Source organism: Gymnoscopelus microlampas (assembly GCF_963454915.1).
Source record: "Gymnoscopelus microlampas genome assembly, chromosome: 3".
NCBI lineage: Eukaryota > Metazoa > Chordata > Actinopteri > Myctophiformes > Myctophidae > Gymnoscopelus > Gymnoscopelus microlampas.
In genome coordinates, this window is record NC_139940.1 from 27,506,820 (window position 1) to 27,532,174 (window position 25,355).

Genomic DNA, 25,355 nt, shown 5'->3' on the forward strand with positions numbered 1-25,355 from the left:
AATGTCAAAGTATCTAGTAAACCCTTGCCTGTGCCAGTCAAATCCTCCTTCAAAATGTCAAAATGTTGAATAGGCCATAGTTTGGTTCTATGTGAGCACACACAGTTTTTTATTTAATCAAAGTAAACAACACATTTAGGTCAATCAAAGGAATATTAGATAAATTCCAGGTAACCTTAGCACAATGGTTATCAAAGTGGGGTCCGGGGACCTCCTTGAGGAGGTTCCCAGGGGATCACAGCTAAATGATTGACAGTTAGGAACCAAATAGACCCTTTTGGGTCTGTAACTCAGAGTGTACACATGGAACCAAATGCACCCATAAGGGTACATTTGGTTCCATTGGTACACTCCCTGAGTTATGGGAGTCCGTGGCCTACTACTGCATGCCAAAACGGGGGTCTTGAAATGAAAAGGTTTGAGAATCAATGCCTTAGGCCTTGGATGAGGGTGGTGTGTGTGCAGTCTTTTACCATCATGGGGAAGATGACAGCTGCAGCGGAGGCCTTGATGACCCACAGCAGGATGAGACAGGTCAACTGGACTACTGTGAAGACATGGACCTTCCATAGAGGGACGTAGCGTAGGTAGATCAAGTCTGTCTGGTGTTTGGCTGGCATAGCAAACAGCTTGATACGGTCAAACAGCTAAAAGGGTAGACACCGAAAGCAAGATTAGACATTAAACTCCCTCACCAGTGTTCTGTATTAGTTCATCTATTAACACTATCGCTGAGAGCATTGTCGCATTAGCATCAGATAGCAAAAAGGAAAACATACAAACAACATACAAACCAACACACATACATATACAGTTACTGTACAGTCAATCTAGAAGATTTCACTCCGAATGCAAAAGTTCTGTCTCATGTAACCTCAGCCAGTGGCATTATCCTGCCATGATAGAACACACACTCTCATAAACACACACACCTGGATTCCTTTGAGTGAGGAGGCTCCCATGTACAGGAACACACCATAGAGTACCGGCATAGGGATAAACTAGACAGAGAAGGAAATACAATGATTGTTTGATATCTGCCACATTCATTACAACGACATGTAGCGACACTCAACATGTGCAGGAAGAAATATTTGTACACATTGGGAATAGAAATGAATGGTTAATTATGGAATTAATTAACCAACATCCTATTCCTTACTATTATTATTATACAGCATAAGACAGTAGTCACCTTCAAGACAGAGGTCATGAAGACAGAGCAGCCCATCAGGATGAAGATCATGAGGCCAGTGACTCTCTGCTCTCTGATGCCCAGGAATTTCGGCTGCTCGCCAGGCGCTGCACACTCCGACTCCAGCTTCAGACTGTTGACGTGAGAGATGGAGAGCACAGTGGCTGCTACGAACCATGGCAGACCCATGATGGAGCACACCCCCAGCATCAAGGCCACCACCAGGAGGTCCAGATGGTACCCACAGCCTTTCTATGGGAGTGGATGGAACAGGGTACCTATCAACATTCATTTTTATTTAACCACGAAAACTGTACTGCAGGTGGTCCTTAAGCCTTTTTTTAAATAATATCTGCATCAACACGGTAGACCATTGTTAAGAAGCTCAGTGTATTTTGAAGTAAACACTGGTCATTCAATAATAAATTAGCCATCACACTTTAAATTTAACACTTGGTTCTAGCTGAAAAAACATTCAAACAAGGACAACAGAGAGGGGTGCATAGTTGAGACACAAAATGACAAACGTAAACATCAATTTGCATAATTATCTTACATCATCTACAGTACGAAACTTAATGGGAAGTGAAATGACTATTAAGTGAATCAAATCCGGTATTTTATCACACCCCAGATTAAAAGCAAACAAATTAAGAATCAACAGCTATGCTGGAGAAACTGCGGAAACTCTGACTCCAATCATACACACGTCTTCTGGAGCTGTACGAAAATCCAGCCTTTTTGGGAAACTCTGCACTCAACAATATGTGAGGTTTTAGGCTATGAAATTCCCCATTCTTGTCTTGTAATGTATTTGGGTCATATGGAGGGAATTGTACATCCAGGAGACTGTTATCTAGCCAAAATCCTCCTAGCGGCTGGGAAAAAGGCTATCACCAGGAACTGGCTCAAGACTGGCACCGGACTATACACAGTGGAGAAATATAGTGGACAATATTCAGGACATGGAAAAATTGACATTTAACTGAAAATAAGGGAAGATCTCTATGAAAAAAGATGGGGAAAATGGATAATATACATAATCTTAAGAGAAGGGATGTGATGACGTAAGAAAATGAGGTTAATGTGCACCCCCACAAAGGTCTAAAAAGGTAATATGTAAATATGTTTTCTGTTTTTTTTTTTTTTTTTTTTTTTTTGTCTAAGTTCATGTAAATGTCTGTTCTATGATTTGTTTTGTTTTATTTTATTGGAAAAAGTGATAAATGTAACTGTTTGATGTATCCTCAATAAACACAAAGTAAAAAAAAAAAAAAGAAATGACTATTAAGCCAAGTTTTGCAATGCAATCGTCTCCTCCTATCTACAATGAATAGTTCAGAGGTTATGTACGACATGTGTTTGTAATTGAACTTCTTGACCTTGGACAAAATTGCACTATACATCAAATATTGAGTTAGAAATATAACAATGATAATATATATATGAAGTTTCATAGCCTTTTGATTTGATACAGTGCATCGAGTCATTGCGGACAGAGAGACCTATATACACAGATGGAGAGTAACTGCAGCCGCATGGGAATTGGAACGCTCCTGGTTTGATCCCTGGCTTGCCCTCGGTTACTGTTGAAGTGTCCTTGAGCAAGGCACTTCCCTAACTGCTCTGGATGAGCAGGATGGTGCCTTGCATGTTTTCCTCCACTGTCGGTGTGTGAATGTGTGTGTGAATGGGTGAATGTAATGCACACTGTAAGGCTACCATTTTATTTGACTATTTGCCATGGTGAACCCAGTGTTATGAGCATACACAGTAAAATCCACAGTGTTCACTGTGTTGTTGAGTGTGTACAATTGGATTTTACTGTACTGATTAGTACTGTATCTCAATCATTAGCAGCTTCGTGTACGTATGAGTGAGCACTGCTCTGACCTTGAGTTTGTTCTCCTTCCTGTTGATGATAACAGCAGTGATCTGCTGGTCCATGAAGATGAGGATGGTGCAGAGCAGGGCAGGGATGGCTGCTGCCAGCAGGGTCCACCAGGGGTTGGGACCCAGTGGGGAGATCAGCCAGCCACGGTGCTTTGACGTGGGCTGGAAGGTCATTTATAATAAAGATTAGACTGAGGGCATCGCCTCATAAAACACATGAATGTTTTCACGAGGGGGTCAGGAATGGACATCTTATGACCTGGGAGCCAGTGACCTGCTATGTCAATATTATGAGGGCTACCTTGTTCATGGGTGAAGCTTATCTGCCGTGTGTGTGTGTGTGTGTGTGTGTGTGTGTGTGTGTGTGTGTGTGTGTGTGTGTGTGTGTGTGTGTGTGCGTGCGTGCGTGCGTGCGTGCGTGCGTGCGTGCGTGCGTGCGTGCGTGCGTGCGTGCGTGCGTGCGGTGGGTTACATAAGTGGTGGAGCTACATTACTATTACTATTGAGGGCAGCCTCAGGGTCCAAGGATACACACACACAAACAAACACACGCACAAACACATGTCTGTTTTCACACAGGGATAAATCTCTCTCGCAAACATTTTGTGAAACTTGTCGCTACCTCAAAGCGGGTGGGTACGTTGAGTTTGGGAGAGGGAACGCCCACCAGGTAGTCCAACAGAACCATGATGAGGATGGTCAGAAACACAGCAAAGTCACTGATGGCAGAGCGGACCTGGAGGCACAGAAAGCAAACATTGGGAATGAATCACAGGTGGATAGGCACTTCAACGTAACACACTCCTAGCTAGCTACTTCTCAGATTTTTCAAACCCCTAAGCACATTGGTCATTTAGTGTTTATTCATATATAAAGAGGCAATTGTGTCTCCACCATGGCACCCCCATACCTTCAACACATGATCCAACCCCACAACCCTTCCCGCTACCTTAGATCAGCTAACACAGGAAGTCTGTTTGAGCCTTCCCTAAATCACCGTGGACAACGCTCCATGTCTTAACAAATAACCTCATACACAAACCAAATTCCATTCCAGTCATTTAGGAGTCTGCACATACAGTATATGGGATTGGTGATTACTTATGTCTCTCAGTTTGGAATCTTGGGATGTCCACTGTGTTTGTTTGGCTACCTGAGATCTCCACCCTGAGGGGGGTGGCCAGTTTCTGAAGTTGGACTTAAACAACTTTCTGGCAAAGTCAAGACACAGTTGAGTGTGCCTCTCTACTAGAATGCACAATCTGAGAATGCGGAGAGCCTCTGTGTACCCTGAGTACCTCCAGCCAAGTATGATTTTGCAAGCCCGTTTCTGAACACTTTGCAGCATTTTAGTCTGGCTGTCGGTCAAGGAACTGTTCCAGGCAGGAACCAGAGCCTGCATAGATCGAAACCAGTTCAGGGTCCCAGACCCAAAGTTTATTCTGGACACACAGGACAAAAAGCTTCCTGTTGGCTGAGGTCAACATAGTCTGCCTATCTATAATGACTTAATCTGATCATTGCTGGCCCACAATAACCTACCTGACTTTGCGGTGACCTGTGCTCTGAGGAGCACTTTTTTGTTTTTAAATAAGCCAGGGCATGGCTTTGACCTCCATATCACGACACATATATATATATATCACTTCCACTTCTAATACAGCTGAAACGTTCAAACATTTAACAAAAACTCAATGAATCTTCAAACATTAACCATAGAATACAGACCTTGGTGGGGAAGTAGCGTTTGGTCTTAAACTGCTTGAAGAAGGCAGAGAGGAAGAAGGTGGTGAAGAAGAGGATAACAGACCAAAAGAGAACATCAGGGATGTAAGGACCTTCAGGGCCACAAGCCGGCCCCAAAAACTCTCCACCTCGCAATTTACACTCCTAGAATACACAGGGAGAAAGGCAGGGAGGTTTAAGATCGAGAGAGAGCAATCATTCAACTGGTGGTGTTTATTATGATAGGAAATAAAATAATAATAATAATTTACATAGCACATTTCATACATAGAATATAGCTCAACGTGTTTTACAAGCAGCACAAGGACTGATACACACATACAAAGATGATTGAAAACTATATATCAAAACGACAAAATATAATTTATAGCTCCATTTTATTTTCCCCGTGGCTTCTATCCATAGGAGGGTGCCTATGTATGTATAAGGCACAGGGCAAAACATAATGTAGTCACATGCAATTAAAGAATATCCTTTGTATGCACTCTGCAGCAAGTTCATGTTATACCTCAACACCTAACTGATTCCAGTTGAAATCAGTGTTGTTCCAGATCTGGTGGGCCTCAGCCGTAGTATTGGCTGGCGGAGAACACACGCACCTGGGACCAAGTACAGACAAGATTAATTACAGTGTGAGGACGAGTACAATAGTGTCATACTACCACCACCACCCATGTTTCCCCTACCAGTGAATAGTACAACATGGGACACCTTCACGGGAGTAGTCAGTAGCCACCCAGCACCACTGATTTTTTGTCTTGTTCAATTATACACACTTGTTAACTGAAGCAATAAGATTGTGGGTTTAACATCTGCTATCTGATTTAGTCTAGTCTTAACTTATAGGGTTATGCAATGTTGTACTGTACTAATGTAAATTACTGCATGTCCCTTATTCTGCATTTTCCCTTTGTTACGTGCCTCTGGTTTTATATTTTATGCCAAAGTAAGCTCTGTGTATGTGCTAAGTGAGTTGTATTGATACCTCATTGACAAATTCATCTATAATTTGTTTGGATTGTTCTAGTGACACATGCTTTAAATACCATTTCAAATGCCATTCAACTCCTGCCAAGAAAAATAATAAATAAAACAAACACACATCCCTGGGCTCTCCTTACGTGTAGGAAGTGAGGTTGTCCAGTTGGTTGTTCATGTTAATGGGGAAGTCATGTCCCAAGTGGACAAGTTTCTCCAGAGCTTCGTAGATGAAGATGATGCAGATGAGGCAAGCAAAAGCCTCTTCAGTGAAGCGGGTGATATAGCAGACCAGGGAGCTGGCATCTGTAGCAACCAGTATGAGGCAGAGGAAGGCAGTCCACAGACCAATACTGGTCCTCAGAGACAGGTAGGACAAGCCGTAGTCACTGTTGAAAAGCACAGAAGGATGGATCAGGTTAGATACGCATGTATGTAGAATGGATTTCAGAAAGAATGACTACTTGGCCTGCATGATATTGATTAAATAAGACAGTCTCTAATAATGGCATGGCCTCTCTGTCCAATCGTGTACTATCGATAGTTCTAAACACTATGGCTGCAGTTTGTTAACAAAGCCACACAAATCTCAATGTGGTGTTCAGTGGTGAAGCCGCACAGGTTGGCTGCTGTGAATGTCCTACATGTTCCTCCCCTGAAGTGTACTACTACTACAGGTACACTTCAGGACAGAAACCATAGTTAAGGAGATGGTCTAGAACAGCTTTCTAATAAAAATGTTATAGTCTAATAGTGTAAAATGTAGACATGCTTTAGAAAAAGTCCCAGAATAAAAAGTTCAGTCACAATATTTTCAAATATTAGAGATCATTACATAATTATATACAATATAAGATTACAAAACATTAAAGAGTGGAAGAAACAAAGCCAAAGCACCCATAACAGATGAGGCAATAGATGACGTCTCTACTGTGTTGTGAAACCCTTCTCACAAAGGCAAAGAGACCGCACATTCTGCATTGAAATGAAGTTATCATGTACACATAGCACTATCAGATAACTATGTTAATGATAGAAAAACACACAGACTTCGGCACACAGTAAACGAGTATAGGTCAAGAGTGGACCTGGATTAAGAGTAATGTTGATTTTGGAACATGAACAGAGGTTAACAACCAGACGAACATCAGGCCAATGTCTGTGCATAGACTACTATAAAAAGCGGGCCATGGCCCACATTAGCTTGCTGCATCTCTCCACTTCTAGTCCCAGAGTATTGACTGAGACCATGGCAGTGCGTCTCCCCCTCCTGTCGTTGTTGGCCCTGGCCAGCCTTGTGCTGTACACCTCAGCCAAGCCCACCGAAGGAGAAATGGAGAAAGAGTTATGGAAGATTCAGACCGCCATGAAACAACTGAGAATGGAGAGGCTGGGTGAGCTAAAATAAGACCCATTTGATCCTGCGGCGGAAATTCAGTTTTCAGCTTCACCCAGCAGATTGCTGCCCAAGTGGTCAGACTTGAGCGCAGGGGAGGAGCAGTTAGGAGTTAAGTGTCTTGCTCAGGGGCACCTCAACACATTGCAAGGGCCAGGAATCGAACTTGGGACCTTCCCTTTCCCAGGTGGTCTTTACCCATTCAGTTGTGGGCGTCCCCTTAAGGACAGGTTCCTTGTCTAAGGGAAAGCATCCGTTTTTCAGTAAATGTAAACTATGTACTATCTCCAATTTATTAGCGGGTAAAGAATAGAGACTTTGGGCTGAACAAGGGTTTGTTAATTACCAGAATGATAAAGTGAAACTAACATTTGGTTGGTAGCTGGTAATACATGCTCTGGCTCTGCTGTAACTAGACTGCAGAAGCATCTCTAGTCATCAAAATCAATGTTGCCTTACAGAATGATACATTTTCTCTCAGGCCTACAGGATATCCATTTCTAAGAAACTACAGCCCTGTCATGTTTTTAAAAATCACTTACCTACCTCTGCAGTACCGTGTAGCTTTTTTGTTGCTGCATTCATTATTTGGACACTGTGGCTCTGAACCTTGCACTGATTGCTATTGGATGCCTTCAAAGCTGGTGTTCTAGGAGTTCAACATTCTATTGCTTTTGTCATTCTACCGCTGCTGTTGCTTTACTCACTGTAAAGTCAAGTCTGGAAAATATTGTCAGCTGAAAATACAAATGTCTTATTGTTGTACTAAACTATAGTCTCATTGGTTTCACTGGATAAGAGTACCGTAGTCTTTCTCCTCTGGTGGGAGCTGTAATACTATAGTACAGACATAATGATGTATTTGCAATTTCCCTCAGAAAAACATAAATTGTCTTTCCATGTTTACAGCCATGAAAGAGCGCTTGGAGTTTGCTGAGAAGGAATTGACTGCTATCAAAGGTGAGAGCTTTAATTAACCACCAGACTCATAGGGACAAATGGAGGTGTACTTATTAAACATGAAAGTACCTATCTAAGGACACTAATTGAAGTTTTGTACTGGTTTGTTGTTACTTTAGGAGATTATTGATTCACGTGTCATCCATTTAACTCATTCTCAGAGCTAAATGCACAAATCATCATTTAGAACTCCAGATTCAATAAGGCACTGTTCTGCTCATACAGAAATTAAGGTGGCATTTGCAGTCTCACTGGGAGGAAATGGACTACAGAAGACCACAACTGGAAACAAAGATCTCATCTACAGAGATGTCCTGACCAATGTGGGCAATGCATACAATTCTGACACAGGTGGGGCTAATACACTTTCTACACAGTAATGATCCATTAAATAAATTAAGTAATTAGATGTTGGTGACAGATTGGAACGTCTACTGTATTTAGTCAACAATTCTCATCCTATGTTTAACACAGAAGAGCAATGCCTGTTTTAACACTGCTGTAATGCAACTCATTAGCTATTAAAAAGCAATATTCATCAACTTAGTCCAATGAAGCCTGGAATTCTCACACACACACACACACACACACACACACACACACACACACACACACACACACACACACACACACACACACACACACACACACACACACACACACACACACACACACACACACACACACACACACACACACACACACACACACACACACACACACACACACAAAATGATTCCTTCCACTTCCTTAAAAACACTACCATCCATCTCCTCTCAGGTGAGTTCACAGCTCCGGTTCGTGGGGTCTACTACGTCCGTTTCACCATTAACGGCCCTACTGACTTCCCCATCAGCGGCGTGCTCTACAAAAACAACATGGAGATCCAGCTGATCGCCCACGAGCAGCCGTCTGGCGAGGGCAGCGACACGGCCTCCAACGGTGCTACCCTTCTGCTGGAGAAGGGAGACCACCTGAAGATGGTTCTCTGGCACAACACCCAGATCTGGGACAACAGCAACCACCACAGTACCTTCAGCGGCTTCCTGCTCTTCTCCATGTAAGGACCTTGCCAAACTTCTTCTACATGTTTAATTTAGCCATTTAGACTGTAAAATATACGATTTACTAAAAAAACATAAAAGGAAGACTAGTTGCAAAGTTGGACATAAATGGCATGACCTGGACAGGTTTGCCCAAAACCTTATGAGATGGAAGACATTAGACATTCAAATAAGTCAGTTCCAAAGCTACTGATTCATTGAGGCTAGGTTAGTAGCTGTACCCTACATGGTAGGGTACTTGTAGGATAGGGTACTGCAATGTAATGCCACCAAGTACTTAGTAGATGGGTTACATGGAGTCAGTATCATGTTACCCCATCCACTATGCACAGAACATGGAAGAAGAATGAGCCGATTCTAAATGAGTAGCCTGCATACCGGTACAACCAAACAAGCAAGTACTTGATCAAATCCAAATCAAATCCATTTTTCTCATTCTGATGAAGGCCAGTGGATGAGTCTAATCCAGGTGAGGAGATGACAGGCACCATGACAGAGCTGAAGCAGCTTCAGACCACCATGGCCCAGCTAAAGACCGACAATCTGGGTAAGATGACCACAGTTAAATGTTCAGTAATCATTTCCAGGGCCAAAGCGACACATCGTACTAAAGGACTATGGTTTATCAATTGTGTGCAGATATGCAAGAGAGACTGGAGGCTACAGAGAACACGCTGAAGGCTTACAAAGGTCAGTTACCTCCGCTACACGACACACACACAAATACACACATTCCCTCTATACAAAAATATAATGTCAAATAGAAAGGGAATGTATTCATGTGTATTGCTCAATTTGTGGGAATTCATGAGGGATAACGTTAGATATATACTGTATGTGTGTTTTTAAGTTTGTAATTATTAATTTGATATCACAGGTCCATCTTTAAACTCACTGCTCCAAGTAGGATGGGTAAATGAAGAGGACAAATATCACGCATGTGCAAATGACCGCTCTCAGAGTTAAAGTAACACTCTGGATTTTGCAGAGCATCAGTTTGTTCTTATATTGGAATGACATTCAATTTCACATATTTGACAGACATGCCAAAGCTGAAGGTGGCATTTTCAGCATCACTTGGAGGTGATGGACTCCAAAAGACGACATCAGGCAACAAAGATCTCATCTACAGAGATGTCCTGACCAATGTGGGCAATGCATACAATTCTGAGACAGGTGGGGCTAATACACTAACTTTCTACACAAATATCCATTAAATAAATTCAGGTAATTAGATGTTGGTGACGGATTGGAAAGTCTATTTAGTCAACAATTCATATCCCATGTTTAACACAGAACAGCGATGCACGTTTAAACACTCATGGTATTTAATTCTTTAAATATTACAATTGCCCGTTAACAACTATTTACACACACAGATCAGTCTGCCTCTTGTTAAAAAACACACGCCTTCTGTCGTCTCCTCTCCTCTCCTCCTCTCAGGTGAGTTCACAGCTCCGGTTCGTGGGGTCTACTACGTCCGTTTCACAGTACACGGCCCTACAAACTTCACCATAAGCGGCGTGCTCTACAAAAACAACATCGAAGAGCTGATCGTCCACGAGCAGCCGTCGGGCGAAGGCAGCGACACGGGCTCCAATGGCGCCGCCCTGCTGCTGGAGGAGGGAGACAGGCTGAGCATGAAGCTCTGGCACAACACACAGATCTGGGACGGCAGCAGCCACTACAGCACCTTCAGCGCCTTCCTGCTCTTCCCCATAACGAGGGGCGAGGAGACAAGGGGAGATTTGGCGGAGCGGTAAGAGGCTGTAGAGGGAATATTAAGCTATACACAGACATACTGTGTAGAAAGGATACCTCATGCAGTACATGCCCAAAGACTGATGCTTGCTCAAGCTTGCCCTGGATGCAGCATGAGTGTTAATGTAATTCTGAGTGTAAAAATGTAGCCAAATGAACCCATAAGGGTTCACTCTCAGAGTTGCAATGGATAAATTAACACTGAGGGTTTTACTGTGTAGACTCAGCGACACCATTTCCACCACTTACAACCAGCTTGTTACTGTGTGTCATGTAAGGATGTACCATTAAAACAAATACATAAACACAGCATTCCGAGTCTTCTGTGTTGCTGATATTTTATCAAAACATTACCTGTGATCTCAACACAAAAAAGCTCAGCACAAATACAATCAATCAGGTGAAGAGTCACATTTGTTCACTCGTCTCTGGTATATTATTATTGTTTTGTAAACGAGCTGTCTTCGCTTGGCGATTTCAACTTTAATTGAACACCTAAAGGACTTCACGTCGGTTCCTTCCTACCAATGACACAGTTTTGCGAGCAATTCAAGAAAAAATGTGTCATTGATTTACACATTCCAATAAATATTGACAAAATAACTTATCTATCTCGAATTGCATAGTTGGTGTAGGCTATACAGACCTATAACATGTTTTGGAAAAATGTGCCATTGCACTGCACATCATGAGACGATGACATCATAGGCTATTAACAATCTGTGTATTCTATACATAAAATGAATTAAAACATTTTTCTGGCAATTGGTTATAGCCAATACATACTTGTATACTGTACACACACCACATGCAAACGAGGAACTGGGTGTCAAATTGACTTCGAGATAAGATATGCTAATTTTAACCAGCAGGGGGCAGTATAACACCACTAGTGCAGCAAGAGTATTCAGTTCTTCAAAACCATTTTGAATTAAAATTCTCTGGGCTGGACACAAGCCCTTTTTACTTGAATAATTTATATCCTTCTGCATTACAACATTACTGGACAAAGAGATAGTTGTGATTTTCATCGACTATTGGCAAAGCACATTCCCAGCAGCCCTACAACATATTGATCATCATACAATAATCCAGGTTCATGGCTACCATGTACAGGTACAGCCACCGCCAGTCTGCTACCATTAGCCACTAAAGAGCTCCACTAGAGGAGCACCAGCTAAACTGCACTGTGATAGGAGGCAGCCTAGATAGTGGACTGGACTCACCTGCAGAACTTGAAGAGGATCTTCTCAAACACCAACACTGGACCGGTGCTTCCGAGGATGGTGAGTGGCTGGCCAGCAAACAAGGAGTACGCTACACCCGTCATAGACGCTCCGAACAGTGACTCTATAGCACTCTGAGAGAAAGGAGGAGTGGAATTTTTATGGTGAAAAACCTTAAAATGTCAAAACACGCTAACTTAAAACCTTAGAGCAGTGGTTCTCAAAGTGGGGTCCTTGTAGGGGATCCAGGGGGTCCCCAGAAAAATGTGTTAATAATATAGCATCAAAATCATTTGAACCAGTTTAACCCTATATACATCGGCAAATCGCCGCGGTCTGCCGCCCAAATACATATTAATTTGGGGTTCCTTGACATGAAATAGTTTGAGAATCACTGCCTTAACTCATTCACTGCCAAGAACGATTTTGATGACTTTTCGTGTTTTTGGTGTTTCCACTAGATGGCACTCTTCACTAACACATGAGTAACCATTTCATCCCCAGATGCACACAGAACCAGGCGATCACGTGATCCCAAGATTTACTGCTCCATTCACCTCCTGGTTAACGTATTTGGGAAATCGCCTGTATCTCGCCTCCTGTTTTGAGGAGACATGCTATTTTCAACGCCCTATAACAAGTTAACGGGGGGTCGCAATGACACTTTTTTTCTTTTTCACGGAAGCACAGTGAAACCCCCCGTGATTAGCAACGATCAGGGGATCGATCATACTGGAGATAAATATTCTGCGACTACTTGAATAGGTAAGAAAATCGATTATTTATGTATTTATTCTGCCAGAGAATGAGTTAAAGTGTATGGATTTGTAGTTTTCTTTCAAGATCAGAATCAATTTAAAAAAACAGATAAACATGTAGTAGGAATCTGTTTTGTTGACATTCTTTCACAGTACATAAATGGAGATAAGTACAGTTAACTGTATGTCCATAAAACTGACAGCAGATGAGGTCTTACTATATTTCCTTTGGTGGCCTCCCCTAACAGCCCTCCAAAGGTGATGACAGGAGACATGCAGGCGCAGTAAAGGAAGAGGACAGACGCCAGACACTGAAGACTGAGTGCATCTTTTATGTCACTCAGCAGGAAAGGGACCTTCCTCTTTACGTCATTCACCAAACCACCAAATATCCTGAGAGATTGAGTTAAACAAAGAGATAGACATTAGCAACATCCAATAGCGTTGGTTATTATTTAGTCACAGGTGCTCGTTAATACTTTTCATTGGTTCAATATTCATGAAACTCAAACACCACTTTCACTTTCAAAATGTTTCAGAAGTAGCAAAAATAGCCGATCTACAAGCTTGTGCGACGAAGTACGGCATTCATTTACGAGAAAAACATACAATGCTGAAATATGGAAATACAAGTGAGAAACAAGCAGGTGCACTTCCTCTGGATGCCTTTTTGTTAGGCAGTGGGTGCTCAGCTATAGAAACAACTAGTTCAAAAGACCAAAGTGGTAAAAGCGGCACTCCAAAAACAATAAGTGCAAGACAGGCTCAGATGCACATTATTTTATTGAGAACGACAACGCGTTTCGGAAATAAAAGGTTTCTGCCCCGACAACGACGATATACAGTATATATACTGTGTGCATGTTTTTGTGTGCGTGTGTAATGTCACACCTCCCAGTTCTCTGGAGCTCTGGTCCTGCATGGTCCTCAAACTCCTTGATGCTGTCAGATGGGCAGGCGGAGCCGTTGGGGAGGGCCGGTATCTTCCTTTTCTCCTGCAGGAAGCAGAACACAATCAGAATGAGGAGACACCCGTTTCTTTTTTGTATTCTTTCTTTGAACAAGCCTACAGACTTCACACCTGCGAGGGGACACTCTTGGGGGGCTCGATGCGGATGGTGGGGTCCCACTCCCCCGGGGGCAGCACAGTGACCTGGTCCAGGAACTCATCGATGCCAGACAGAAGGTCAATCCGGTCCTTGGCCTTGTAGGCCACGTCGTGGAAGATCTACCACCGGACAGATGCACAAAACATATATTATCACCAGGGACAAACATTCATTCATACTGGAACAACAGGTGAAAACATAAACAGTGTAGGTACTGTATATTCATTTTGGAAAATATTCCAATCTCTGATTGATTATACTTCTAATTCTAAAAAAATAGGTGACTGTGTACTGACTGTCCTCTAAAATGCTATGTTATGAATTATAAGAAAAGGAGTTGCTAGGTTATGATGTGATTTATAAGAAAAGGAGTAGCTACTAGGTTATGATATGATTTATAAGAAAAGGAGTAGCTAGGTGATGATATATAAGAAAAGGAGTAGCTAGGTTATGATATGATTTATAGGAAAAGGAGTAGCTAGCCAACAACCTCAGTCATGTTCAGAGGTGAGTTTTCAAATGGTCAAGAATATCATTGTAATCAAATCATGTAATCCTTTCATTATACAATACAAATACATACACAATACAATACACACAAATCAGTGATAGTTTATCCATTTGTAACTGATAGTGTACAACCACTGAGAGCGTACAACCAAATGGACCCTTGGGGTTACATTTGTACACTCTCCTTGTGGTTTTACATTGTAGACAGCACAATAGCACAGGCTGTCCCGTGAGGCAGCTGTGACATCCTCTGTGGTCTAACCTCATCTGTCATGAGAGTAGAGATGGAGCGGCCAATCTCGTGGTACTGGGGCCCCTTCCCAAAGGGTCCCAGCAACAGGAACAGAAACCTGGGGGGGTCACACAGAAGGTCCAAATGTACTATGAAACAACATACCATATAAACAGTATACCATGTACACAGTAAAATCCTCTTAAGTGAGAGTCTACAAATGTGTGCGCACGCACGCACGCACGCACACACACACACACACACACACACACACACACACACACACACACACACACACACACACACACACACACACACACACACACACACACACACACACACACACACACACACACACACACACACACACACACACACACACACACACACACACAGAAATATGAGGTGCTACCTGGTGGGAACAGGGACCTCAGTGAGGCCGGTGAGGAGCACAGCGGGAGCCAGCCTAACGAAGGCTATGATTGGTCGATCCAGGAAGTCCACCTCCCCTACCAGGACATTGGAGGCCTCAGCTCCTGGAGGAATCTTCTTCATGAAGTTCATGTCCACCTGCAGCAGACAAACCGTTACAGATGATACCAACTCATCTTTACATTACCAAGACCGCAAGACAAACTGTTTGTTTCGAAAGTCACAAAAGCAGTGGTTCTCAAATGTTTACATTTCAAAGACCCCAATATCTCTGAGAGTGTACAAATGGGTGTATTTGGTTCCATTTGTACACTAAGAGTTACAGACTTGTAACAGACCATTTGGAACCCTGATGAACCACCCTGATGGTCCTTTCACCCCACGTTGAGAACCACTGCACTAAAGTAAATGTATTGGATACGAGGCCGATACTGGGCTAATATCAGAATCAGAATCAACGTTATTGTCACATCACTGGATTACAGGTGTAAAAGAGTGGGTGGCATGCTTTTGTCTGCAAGATCTCAATATTTGCAGTTACAACAAGGAAGAGTCAGAATAGAGAACAAAAGCATAGAGAAGGGGCAAAGAACATGTCAATAACAGGAAGGCACAGTCAAATCAAATATACAATGAACAATACACATAATAGGGTATTATTTAATTGTAGTGCAAACGTTCCTCTATACACAAATGTGATTTTAATGCAAAGATGTAGCTTATAAAGTCTTGTGTATTAATGGATCAGATAATTACTCTTCATTGGCCAGAAGTAAAAAAATACAAATCAGAGTATTTCTACACAAAAAGCAATGTGCAAACTACATGGGGGGAAACTGTTGACATTCCACTATCTCCAAATGTCGTTAATAGATACAGCATACCTATAATATAATATAAAACTGGTCCTTTTTGCTGTGCAGTCATAACCTTAAAATGTCTAGAAAAAGCTTATAAGATGAAGAGCAGTACAGAATGTCTCATGGAATATCTAGTTTCCCACGGTATCAACTGACCAAATAATTTCACAGGGGACCAACTAAAAGATATAATCCTTGTAAAGTTGTCAGTTCACATGACTAAGGGACAAAGATATGGGAATTAATGCTTAATGCGCTATATTATGTCAGGGGTTATGATGTCATGATGTTATACCCTGCTCAGTTTCAGGGCACCCAAAGACTAGTCAGACACCATCAATATCAAATAACACAGCAATTCTAACAGCAGCCTGACAACAAGAGCTGCTTATAAGGAAAACAAGCTCTTAGAAATGACTAAAACAATGACATATGTATGTACAGGATGCCAATTTATTGGGGAGGCTGGTAAGATTGTATACCCGAACAGCCATTTTGGCAGTTGGCAGATAAGCAATCGTTTGGGCATGTCAGCCTATTCTAAATAAGTAAAGCATGTGTTGTTGCCTTGGTGTCTGTAGTGTGTTGCTCTGATCATCACTGCCCATTGAGAGGTCCATGGGAAAAGCAGGTGTGGAAAGATCAAAATGGCTCCATGCCAAGTGCCGAGTGGATTTGACACTGGCTTGATTACAGTAGATAGGACTCTGTGAGCAGTCATTAGTGTACTACAAAGCATACAGTCCATATATATCAATGACACTAATCTCTTTAAGTAGCTTGCTTCAGTATAAATCAGGTCTTACGGCCAGGCTGCTGTTACTACAGACTGTATTTTAAAACCACACACATACTACTGTACCTGGGAGTACACATTTTACTTTTTGAACTGAGATTAACCGAGAAGCAATAGCATAAAATGTAAGAACTATAATACCTTGAAAACACCCATGGGATCATGGTTTCACATTGCATAAAACCACAGCGTTGTACAGTAGCAAAACAGCAATTACAACACAGCACAATACAGCTTACTATTATGGGACATGATGGGATCAGCAGCTTAATACAGTATCATCTGGCACCACCTGCCAAGCTGTCATGGAGCCTACTTTCGCATTTCCAATATGTAATTTCCTTGAGTCAAAGTTGGTACAGTATGTATGGTGTGAGGAAGGTGCACATTCCTCTCGCTCATTTGATTTGACATTTATCTGAGCCGTGAACTTGTGATGGTTGAGAAAAGCTTTCCCACAAATTTTCAGTCTATTTGCCCTTCTGTAGGGGGACTTTAATTACCTGACCTGGCTGCCCGACCGTTTAAAAAGCAGGAGTGCACCATCCTTCCCTCCCACTCACACTACCAACCATCCTCAAGTATGACATAAGCAACAAAACAAAATCACTGTCATCAGTAAATAATATCCTCATCAAGGTCACATGTTCACTCAAAAGGAAAGACACACTCACAATATTAACATCACAGACAACAACTGGATCAAGACATTAACGGACACATTAAATTCAGGCACTTCACCACAACGAATCACAACACATTGATTGATCCAGTCAGTGATTGACAGGGGAACAGACTTACAGCAGGCCTTTTGGTGGCCACTCCCAAGGAACCACAATTACAGTGGCAGTCCTGCCGAAAAACAGAACTAGACTTCATCTCCTCTCAACCAGCACAGCCAAAGGGCTCATTTTAAAGCTGTTCAGGTAAATATGGGCAGAGAAAGTGAATGAGAAATGGTATTCTCTCTCCCAACAACGTCTACGATTACTAGTAATACTGCTCTTGAACAGTGAACGCCCGGCCAGCCCCTTCCGCTGTGTCTGTTCAGCGCAGGACTTTGGTTACACTGGGAAGTCCCCAGGTGTGAACATATGAGAATGAGATTGTGTAACCCTCCCTCCACCTACACAGGCTGTACACAGGATGTACAACTTGTGTTTATGTGAAATTCCACAGTAAACTCTTTTGGCATCAAGTCTCTGTCTGTTTCACCGCCTAAGGCAGGAGGAGATCAGTGACTCCTGGGTGAATCGGCGTGTCAGTAGATTTTGTTCATCGCTCTAGTCAGTGACATATGATACACACAAATATGTCTTCCTGTAATATTCATGACACTGGAGTAGGCCCTTTACATTGGATTGTGTATAATTTAGCACAGCTACATCCTACCTATTGTCATCACATCTTCATTAGCCAGCAGGTATGCCGGCCTCGTAGCCTGACACTCAGCCTGAATTTTCATTTAGTTTCACTCCATTATTCAGTCTGAAAGCCCTCTGAGTGTAGCAGTTTTTCTGAGATGGGGCGTGGCCAAAGTTTGACTCCTTGGCGATTGGTTCATACTGGGTTATCCCGAGCCCGATTGGGCCGGTTAGATTTTCAACCGTGAAAACCCTGACTTTCTACAGCGTCACCAGACCCTGAATGCGAGTCTAGCGATTCAGGGACTGGAGCTAGGCCGGCCTTGTCATTTTCTGAAAAATAGCTAATATATACTTTGTCGTACAACCATGTGGCTTGCTGAATATAAAAGTGAATAACTACGGCAAGCAACACAATCCTAAATAGCTTTCTAACTATGTCATTTAGGAGCTTATGTACAGTAAACAATAGTAAGCATCTCAAGAATTTATTTTCAATCCAAATTCGAAATATTATAATATACTGGCAAAAAGAATCTAACAACACATGCAAAGAAGAACGGAGGCTTAGAAAAAGCTGAAAGTGCTTTTACCTTGCTGAAGTCTACAGTGCTGTTTTCCCTGCTGCCACCATGACCATTGCCTCCGTTGATGCGGCTTTCGCTGGGTTTGCTGTTCTCCAGGTTCCCAGGGGCTGACTGAGGAGATGCCAACAGACCTGGGAATACGGGTCATTGTGTTAATAGTAGCATCAAACACCTGTTTCGTGATCATCAAGTATGACTTATTGACAACCGATAACATGGTTTTACAAATTCATATCACAGAAAAAAACAGAGGCAAGTCATCAACGCCACCTGGGCTGGTTCTCTGTAAAATCCTGAGACTTAATTTAACTCTGAAAGTGTACAAATAGAACAAGATGGACCCGTACGGGTTCATTCGTATTAATACTGAGGATTTTACTGTGTTGAGCGTTGTTAGTTAAAGGCTTTGATACTACACACTTTCATGTACACAATGCACAACAGTTTTGAAAGAGTAAAATATTTAAAATGAAATACATGTAAAACTGACGGTGCCTGCATCATTTTGGCGTGTTATTGTGGAAAAACAATTCGCAATAACTTTTGTTGAAAAAGTTACACAGTATGACTTTAACACACATGTGTACATGTACTAAAACACATGATATGAGTGCAACTTTTCTTGCACTACAAAAAATACAAAAAATAAGCCTGTGTGTTAGTTCATCATAGCATTGCAAGCTAGTTAGCATTGAACACTTTACTGTTATATTGTAGGCACTGCCAATGTCTTGTCATGTCTAAAATCTATAAAAGATGTGATTGGTTGTTTTTAAGTTTCTCCACTGAAATGGTTTTCTGGCTTGGGCTGATTGGAGCATTGGTTACATCATGAAGTGTGAGGTTGTAATAAGAGTGGTGGTCTGGAGGAGCTGAAGGGTGTTAATTTAAACCTGCTATTCAGGCCAAATGGTCCCAGCGGTTAAACTTGAGAAACCATGGACCCAGTCAGACCCAAAGGAATACTCTCACTCACATGTTGCCCCAGTGTTCACGTGACCACACAGACAGACGGCACCCTACACCAACTACATCACTAACGCTGATTACGTTGCTCTCATGTTACCGTCTATAAGAGCCAGGCCTTCTAGAGCAAAGGGGAGGACTTTTAAAAGTCATTCTCCACGCTAACCGATGTCTGAGGAGTGTTCTCTGTGAACATGATATCCTTCATCAGCACATGATCATGGCTCTAGTTTAATAATGACCATAACTGGATAGTTAATATTTCCTCAGAAGATATCGCTATCCCTGGCAAAACCCTGATATGTAAACCAAAGTAACTCAGTACGTGTGAGTCATGAGACGAGTCAAGTGATAGTGTGGCACCTTTGGTTTGGCACCTCTAAAAATCAATAATAAATAGAAGGGAATGACCATGCAGGAAATTCTGGAGAGTTAAATTAACTCTCCGGACTTTACTGTGCAGAGATCAGTGTGGGTCAAATGAAACGTCTGCTGATGCTACGAAAACGTGGGCCTAACTCAGAATAGAACAGAACAGAATAGAATAGAAGCGTCAGCAAAAGATTAGATTAGAGAAAGGGGCTTGTGACCACACTCCACAGGAGAGAGAGTTGAGGGACTGAGTGGAACAATCGGCACATGGAGTTGAGGGCCGGTGATGATTTAACGTTCAAGGTTGCCCTTTAGCAAGGCACATAACCCCAATTGATTGGGTGGAGCTTGCTCAGTGGCCATCAGTGGTTGTAATGTGGCTGTGTCAGAAAGCTCCCACACACGTGTCTGAGTGCATGAATGAGAAACGTGTCTGCACATACTTGAAACTGGATCTGTGTTATTATAGTAGTGGTGCTCACTTCACAGGGTTATAAAGCCTTTTTAAAACTATGTAAACTGCGACTAGATGTTAGTAGATGGGAAATGTGAAAGATTGCAATTGGAGCTGGCGATGGTGACTTGATCAGATCATGTCCCTTTGGCAGTGGTTAACCTTTACCAAACTCCACACACACACACACACACACACACACACATTCTCTGGCGTTGATGACAGCGACACAACCACTAGCCATGTCAGATCCAACTGGAGCTAAAGTTGTGGAGGGCAAAATACCTTACATTATTGACCACAGAGGGAGTATCTTGTTTATTTCTTTACACACACACACACACACAAAATGAGTTGATAAACTTGTATTTAGAGCGCTGCAATAAAAGCAAGGATACCATGCTGTGCTATGCGATGTAGGCAGGATATTTGCCTTGCTGAGAAGAGGGAAAGCGGAGATCTAGTCGAGATCTGTCCAGACGGTCTTCAGACGAGTCAAGCTCTTCCTCCTCTCCCTCAGGGGAGAAAACCACCACATGGGGAATCCTAGTACCTTCACCTTGCTCCAGCCACTCCTCACCCTCCTCAGACAGATCCTCAAGAGTGGAGGAGTGACAGACGCTCAAAAGGGGCGTGTCAACAGTGCGTAGTGGAGGGGAATTATGGAGGCGTCGAGCTAACAGAGGTGTACTCTGGGGCGTGCTGAACGGGGAGGCACCGGGAGAGGACGTAGGGCTGGTAAGGAGGTGAGCAAGGAGGCCAGCGCCCCCGTACACCGTGGTGGCTCGTGGAAACAGAGGGGGGGTGGCTCGTGGAAACAGAGGGGGGGTGGCGGTGTGGTAGGAAGTGACAGGACAGGACAGTCGTCGGAAGAGAGAGGGACGGGAGGACAAGAGGCCTTCCACTGAAGGGGAGACTGAGGAGAGAGAGAGAGAGAAAGGGAGGGAAGAGGGTATAGTATGGAGGACAGAAAAGAGCATCAGAAGAAAAAAGAAATGTGGTTGATCACAAAGAAAACTATTGATTGGTGGAATGATGATCATGCTGTTTTTTCAAAACACATTTCCCTGACAGGACAATAAAGACTTGAGTTGAAATGTTAGCAGAGGTGTCAAGTATAAGAGGAAAGGGCATAGTTGGTATATTAGTATTGCTGTTATTTTCAGCGAGTGACACGGTCACATGAAAAGTATAAATAAGGAGTGCAGATGGTGGGTTAGTTAGAAGACAATTTAACACCAAGTCACAATGCAACCAGGTCAGTAAGAACATGGCCATTAGGGATTTAGGAATATAGAGCATATTAACAAGACATATTTTGTCCTAGCTCACACATGCGTGTGCACTGTGCACAGACAATTCTGAGTTTGACTACAAGAATTAAGCGAATCATGTCATGCCATGTTTCACGGGTTCTGGATTTCCATACGCTACGGCTGGGTTTCAGATAAGGTTCTCAGAACCTAATTTGGGCCCTGCTCAGGAGGCATTAAGTGCAATACATACTCCTTCCGAAGACCAAACTTTTCATCGGAAAGGGAGGCGATATATAACTACAAATTGACCTCATTCCGAGCTTCGAAAGGGCGGTCCCAGAACTTTTCCTTGGAACCTGTGGACCTCCAGATGTCCTGACTCACCAAACTATAGTTCGGAAGCCTTTCTGAACCGGGGGAGTATGTAATTGCACTTTACTAACCCCCAAGTTGTGGAAAGCCATTGGAGGAGCAAGCGGTTCTATTGCTCTGGATTAGTCAAGCTGAGGTGGTGACACTGGAACCAGATGCAATTTAACCACTTAAGCCCTATTTTATACTTTCACAAATGTTCAAAAATAGCTATCTAAGCTCACATTGTGAGCTTGATGATGTGGGGGGGGGGGGCTCCTTGCCATTTAAAAATAAAAAAAAACAAATTCCCTAAAGTTTTAGAAAATATTGGAAAATGTTTTACTATAATGACAATCACAAAATACTGGAAGGGTTGATGTGCTTAAAGTACATCTGTAAAAACAATTAAAAAAAACTAAATCAAACTGGAAAAACTGATATTGCACACTATTTTTTTTATGACGTACCTCGCCCTTCAGGGGTGGTCCCGGTTATAATGGAAACAAACTAAACTAAACAAAATCACAGAACTTCACGGATTCTGGTAATGTTCAGGATATGAAAGGTTCTGGGTTTCCCTTTGTGGTACTTGAAAAGAGCCATAACAGTGCTGAATGCCATAATTCCACAGCTAAATGACAGGTTCCAAGCTGCAACTTCAACAAGTTAGGCAGCAAATTAACAAACCGGTTACATCTGTTACAAGGTTGCACAATGTTAGCAGCAGCAGAGACAGACCTATGCCTTTTAGGTTGCATTACCGTATAAAGAAAGAAAATATTAATTAGTTGTCAATAGACTTGTTTTTTATAAATCACAGATGACCACAGATGACACTGACTAGTCACAAGACATTAGACAGTTATTTACCAAGCTGACTCAACATATTAGCAGACAACAGCCATGGATTAGTTTAGCCTATTAGAATATGTGCTGACCAAAAGCACTTAATCATTAAAAGAATGTCAATGGTTCTCAAAGTAGGGTCCAGCAACCCTTCGGATAGACCCAGCCCACACTGGGGTCTGAACTCACCGAGCCATATGGTGTTCATCATCATCCCATAATCCCACATCTACCCGCATACCACCTTACACCTCTTACTGAGAGGTCGGCAAAAAGGTTAGGCATTAGGGATTCAAAGCTAATAATTCAGCCAAGAACTTTCAAGAAACGTCCGTCTTCAATCCAAAAGCACATTGCAGCCAAAACAACAGGATGTTGGTAGCGACACATGCCAACTGAATGCCATGCATCAATCAGAGTCCTGTTTGCCCTGTCCTGTTGTCTTATCCCTGTTACCTCAAACAATAGGCATGTTATATGTTTTTTACAGACCCCACACACTTTGGACACTAACTTTGATTGGATAAGATAATATGGCAGAGGAATGACCGCAGTTGAAGGAAAACCCATGGCATCATTAAAATATAATAGTACATCAAACATCAAATATCAATGTGTGAATTTATCAGTTACTATTTCTGCAGTGCAGTATTTCACACCAATATCCCTCCTACCAAGTACTGATGAGAATGTATCTATATCAGTAATAGTAACGACTCTTCATAGTGATAATACAGTAAAGAGAATGAGAAGAGCTGTGTGGCCTCACCGTTGCGTTCCAGTAAATGGGGGTCAGAGTGTTTCTTGCCTATGTCGGCGAAGGAGCGCACCAATGGGATCCGGTTACTCAACTTCTTCTCATTCTGGTGGTGGTGGCGCTTCAACATGACCTCCTTCACCTTCTCCCTCATCCCCTCCTCTAGCTGGCCAGACGCAAGCATGTTGTCAATCAGCATGTCTGAGGGCACAGGGGTGAGAGACACCTGAGTGAGTGTGTAAAGCCTCATTTACTGTATACATCACTCACTGAAAAGAGCAGATTTATTCATTTTGTTTTACTTTTTTCATGGTAAAAATGTTGTTAGACTGAATTATACTTAATCACATGATTCTCGGGGAAAACAACAAATCATGCTCACACAACGTGGCGCAATGCAACGCTTTGCGATTGTGAGACGTTTGGTGTAGAGCAGGGATTTTCAACTGATTGTGAACCAGGGACCACCACCCTGACTAAGAATCAACCTGGGGTCTTTATGTAATGTATACACTATATACTGCCCCCTGCTTTTTTCCCTCTACACCAGGGTCCGTGTGATGTATGATGGTGTGTGATGGGGTCCCTGACCATGCATTTAGTAATGAAGGAATGGATATTTAAATTTTTCGGAACAGTACATTAATGAACTGGCGACCTATGATGACGTGTCAATGTTGTCAGTTACTGGGAAGTCGGACATCAAGAACTTCCACAGAAGAGGGAGTTAGAATCTCAAGAAGGGGAGGTCTATACCGGATTGCCTGATTGAGTCATCATCAGTGCATGGGAGTTAATCTCCCATGCACTGACCCAGAGTGGTGTTAGCTCTCATGTACTGACTCAGAGTGGTGTTAGCTCTCATGCACTGACTCAAGAGTGGTGTTAGCTCTCATGCACTGACCCCTGCAGTGCCTGTTTGCAGTACTGACCTGCTATCTCTTCAATGGTGTTGGCTCTCATGTCCAGCATGACAGTACCATTGAGAATACAGCTGCGAAGTTCAAACAGGCTGTGCAAGGACAGCGTAGCCACATAGGGTTTACTCCAGCGCTCACCACAGTCTTCCACGTCCTCCTCAAACTTTAGCCACCTGAAATGCATGCACAAAAGTAAGCCGTTTAAAAACAAGCTACACATGCATCAATATTAGAATTTGATCAATGCCAGATCTTTGGGTCTGATACCAATCTCGATATTGGAGAGTCCCAGCTCAGCAATTAACAATGTTTTGACCGATAGTGTCAGAAAGTGTAACATTTTGTAATCAATTTGAAAAACTGATTTGATTAAAGTTTCTATTTGAGAACATTTAACTGATAAGCAAACAAAAATAAACAATAAATATATTTATTAGTAAATATATAAAACTTCTAATATATAAAGAACATTGAACTTTAATTATACAATGAACAAGCAAGTAAATATAAAATATATAAACTGAACGTTATTTTATTTAATTACTTAAGAGATAAGAGAGAGG

General features: G+C 42.4%; 2 protein-coding genes across 3 annotated transcripts in view; one reads left to right on the forward strand and one right to left on the reverse strand.

Moving 5' to 3' along the window:
- The window catches only part of LOC311042643 (sodium bicarbonate cotransporter 3-like), a 55,482-nt gene that overhangs the window by 14,569 nt on the left and 15,558 nt on the right, over nt 1–25,355 (reverse strand). For both annotated transcript variants that reach the window (XM_084053500.1, XM_084053499.1), the window contains exons 5-21: nt 24,805–24,965; nt 23,885–24,073; nt 18,874–18,998; nt 15,241–15,398; nt 14,859–14,946; nt 14,059–14,205; nt 13,869–13,972; nt 13,196–13,370; nt 12,220–12,353; nt 5,956–6,201; nt 5,343–5,433; nt 4,817–4,978; nt 3,711–3,824; nt 3,089–3,250; nt 1,196–1,447; nt 933–1,001; nt 474–647 (exon numbers count right to left, since the gene is read on the reverse strand). In XM_084053500.1, the coding sequence (XP_083909626.1) occupies nt 474–647; nt 933–1,001; nt 1,196–1,447; nt 3,089–3,250; nt 3,711–3,824; nt 4,817–4,978; nt 5,343–5,433; nt 5,956–6,201; nt 12,220–12,353; nt 13,196–13,370; nt 13,869–13,972; nt 14,059–14,205; nt 14,859–14,946; nt 15,241–15,398; nt 18,874–18,998; nt 23,885–24,073; nt 24,805–24,965 (2,551 nt within the window). The remainder of the gene's footprint in view (nt 1–473; nt 648–932; nt 1,002–1,195; nt 1,448–3,088; nt 3,251–3,710; nt 3,825–4,816; nt 4,979–5,342; nt 5,434–5,955; nt 6,202–12,219; nt 12,354–13,195; nt 13,371–13,868; nt 13,973–14,058; nt 14,206–14,858; nt 14,947–15,240; nt 15,399–18,873; nt 18,999–23,884; nt 24,074–24,804; nt 24,966–25,355) is intronic.
- Nucleotides 8,269–11,108, forward strand: LOC311038620 (complement C1q tumor necrosis factor-related protein 4-like). The gene is made up of 6 exons (XM_084048192.1): nt 8,269–8,519; nt 8,949–9,228; nt 9,679–9,779; nt 9,872–9,922; nt 10,274–10,408; nt 10,676–11,108. Exons 1-6 carry the CDS (start codon nt 8,336–8,338, stop codon nt 10,993–10,995), a joined length of 1,071 nt encoding a protein of 356 aa, XP_083904318.1. The 5' UTR covers nt 8,269–8,335; the 3' UTR covers nt 10,996–11,108.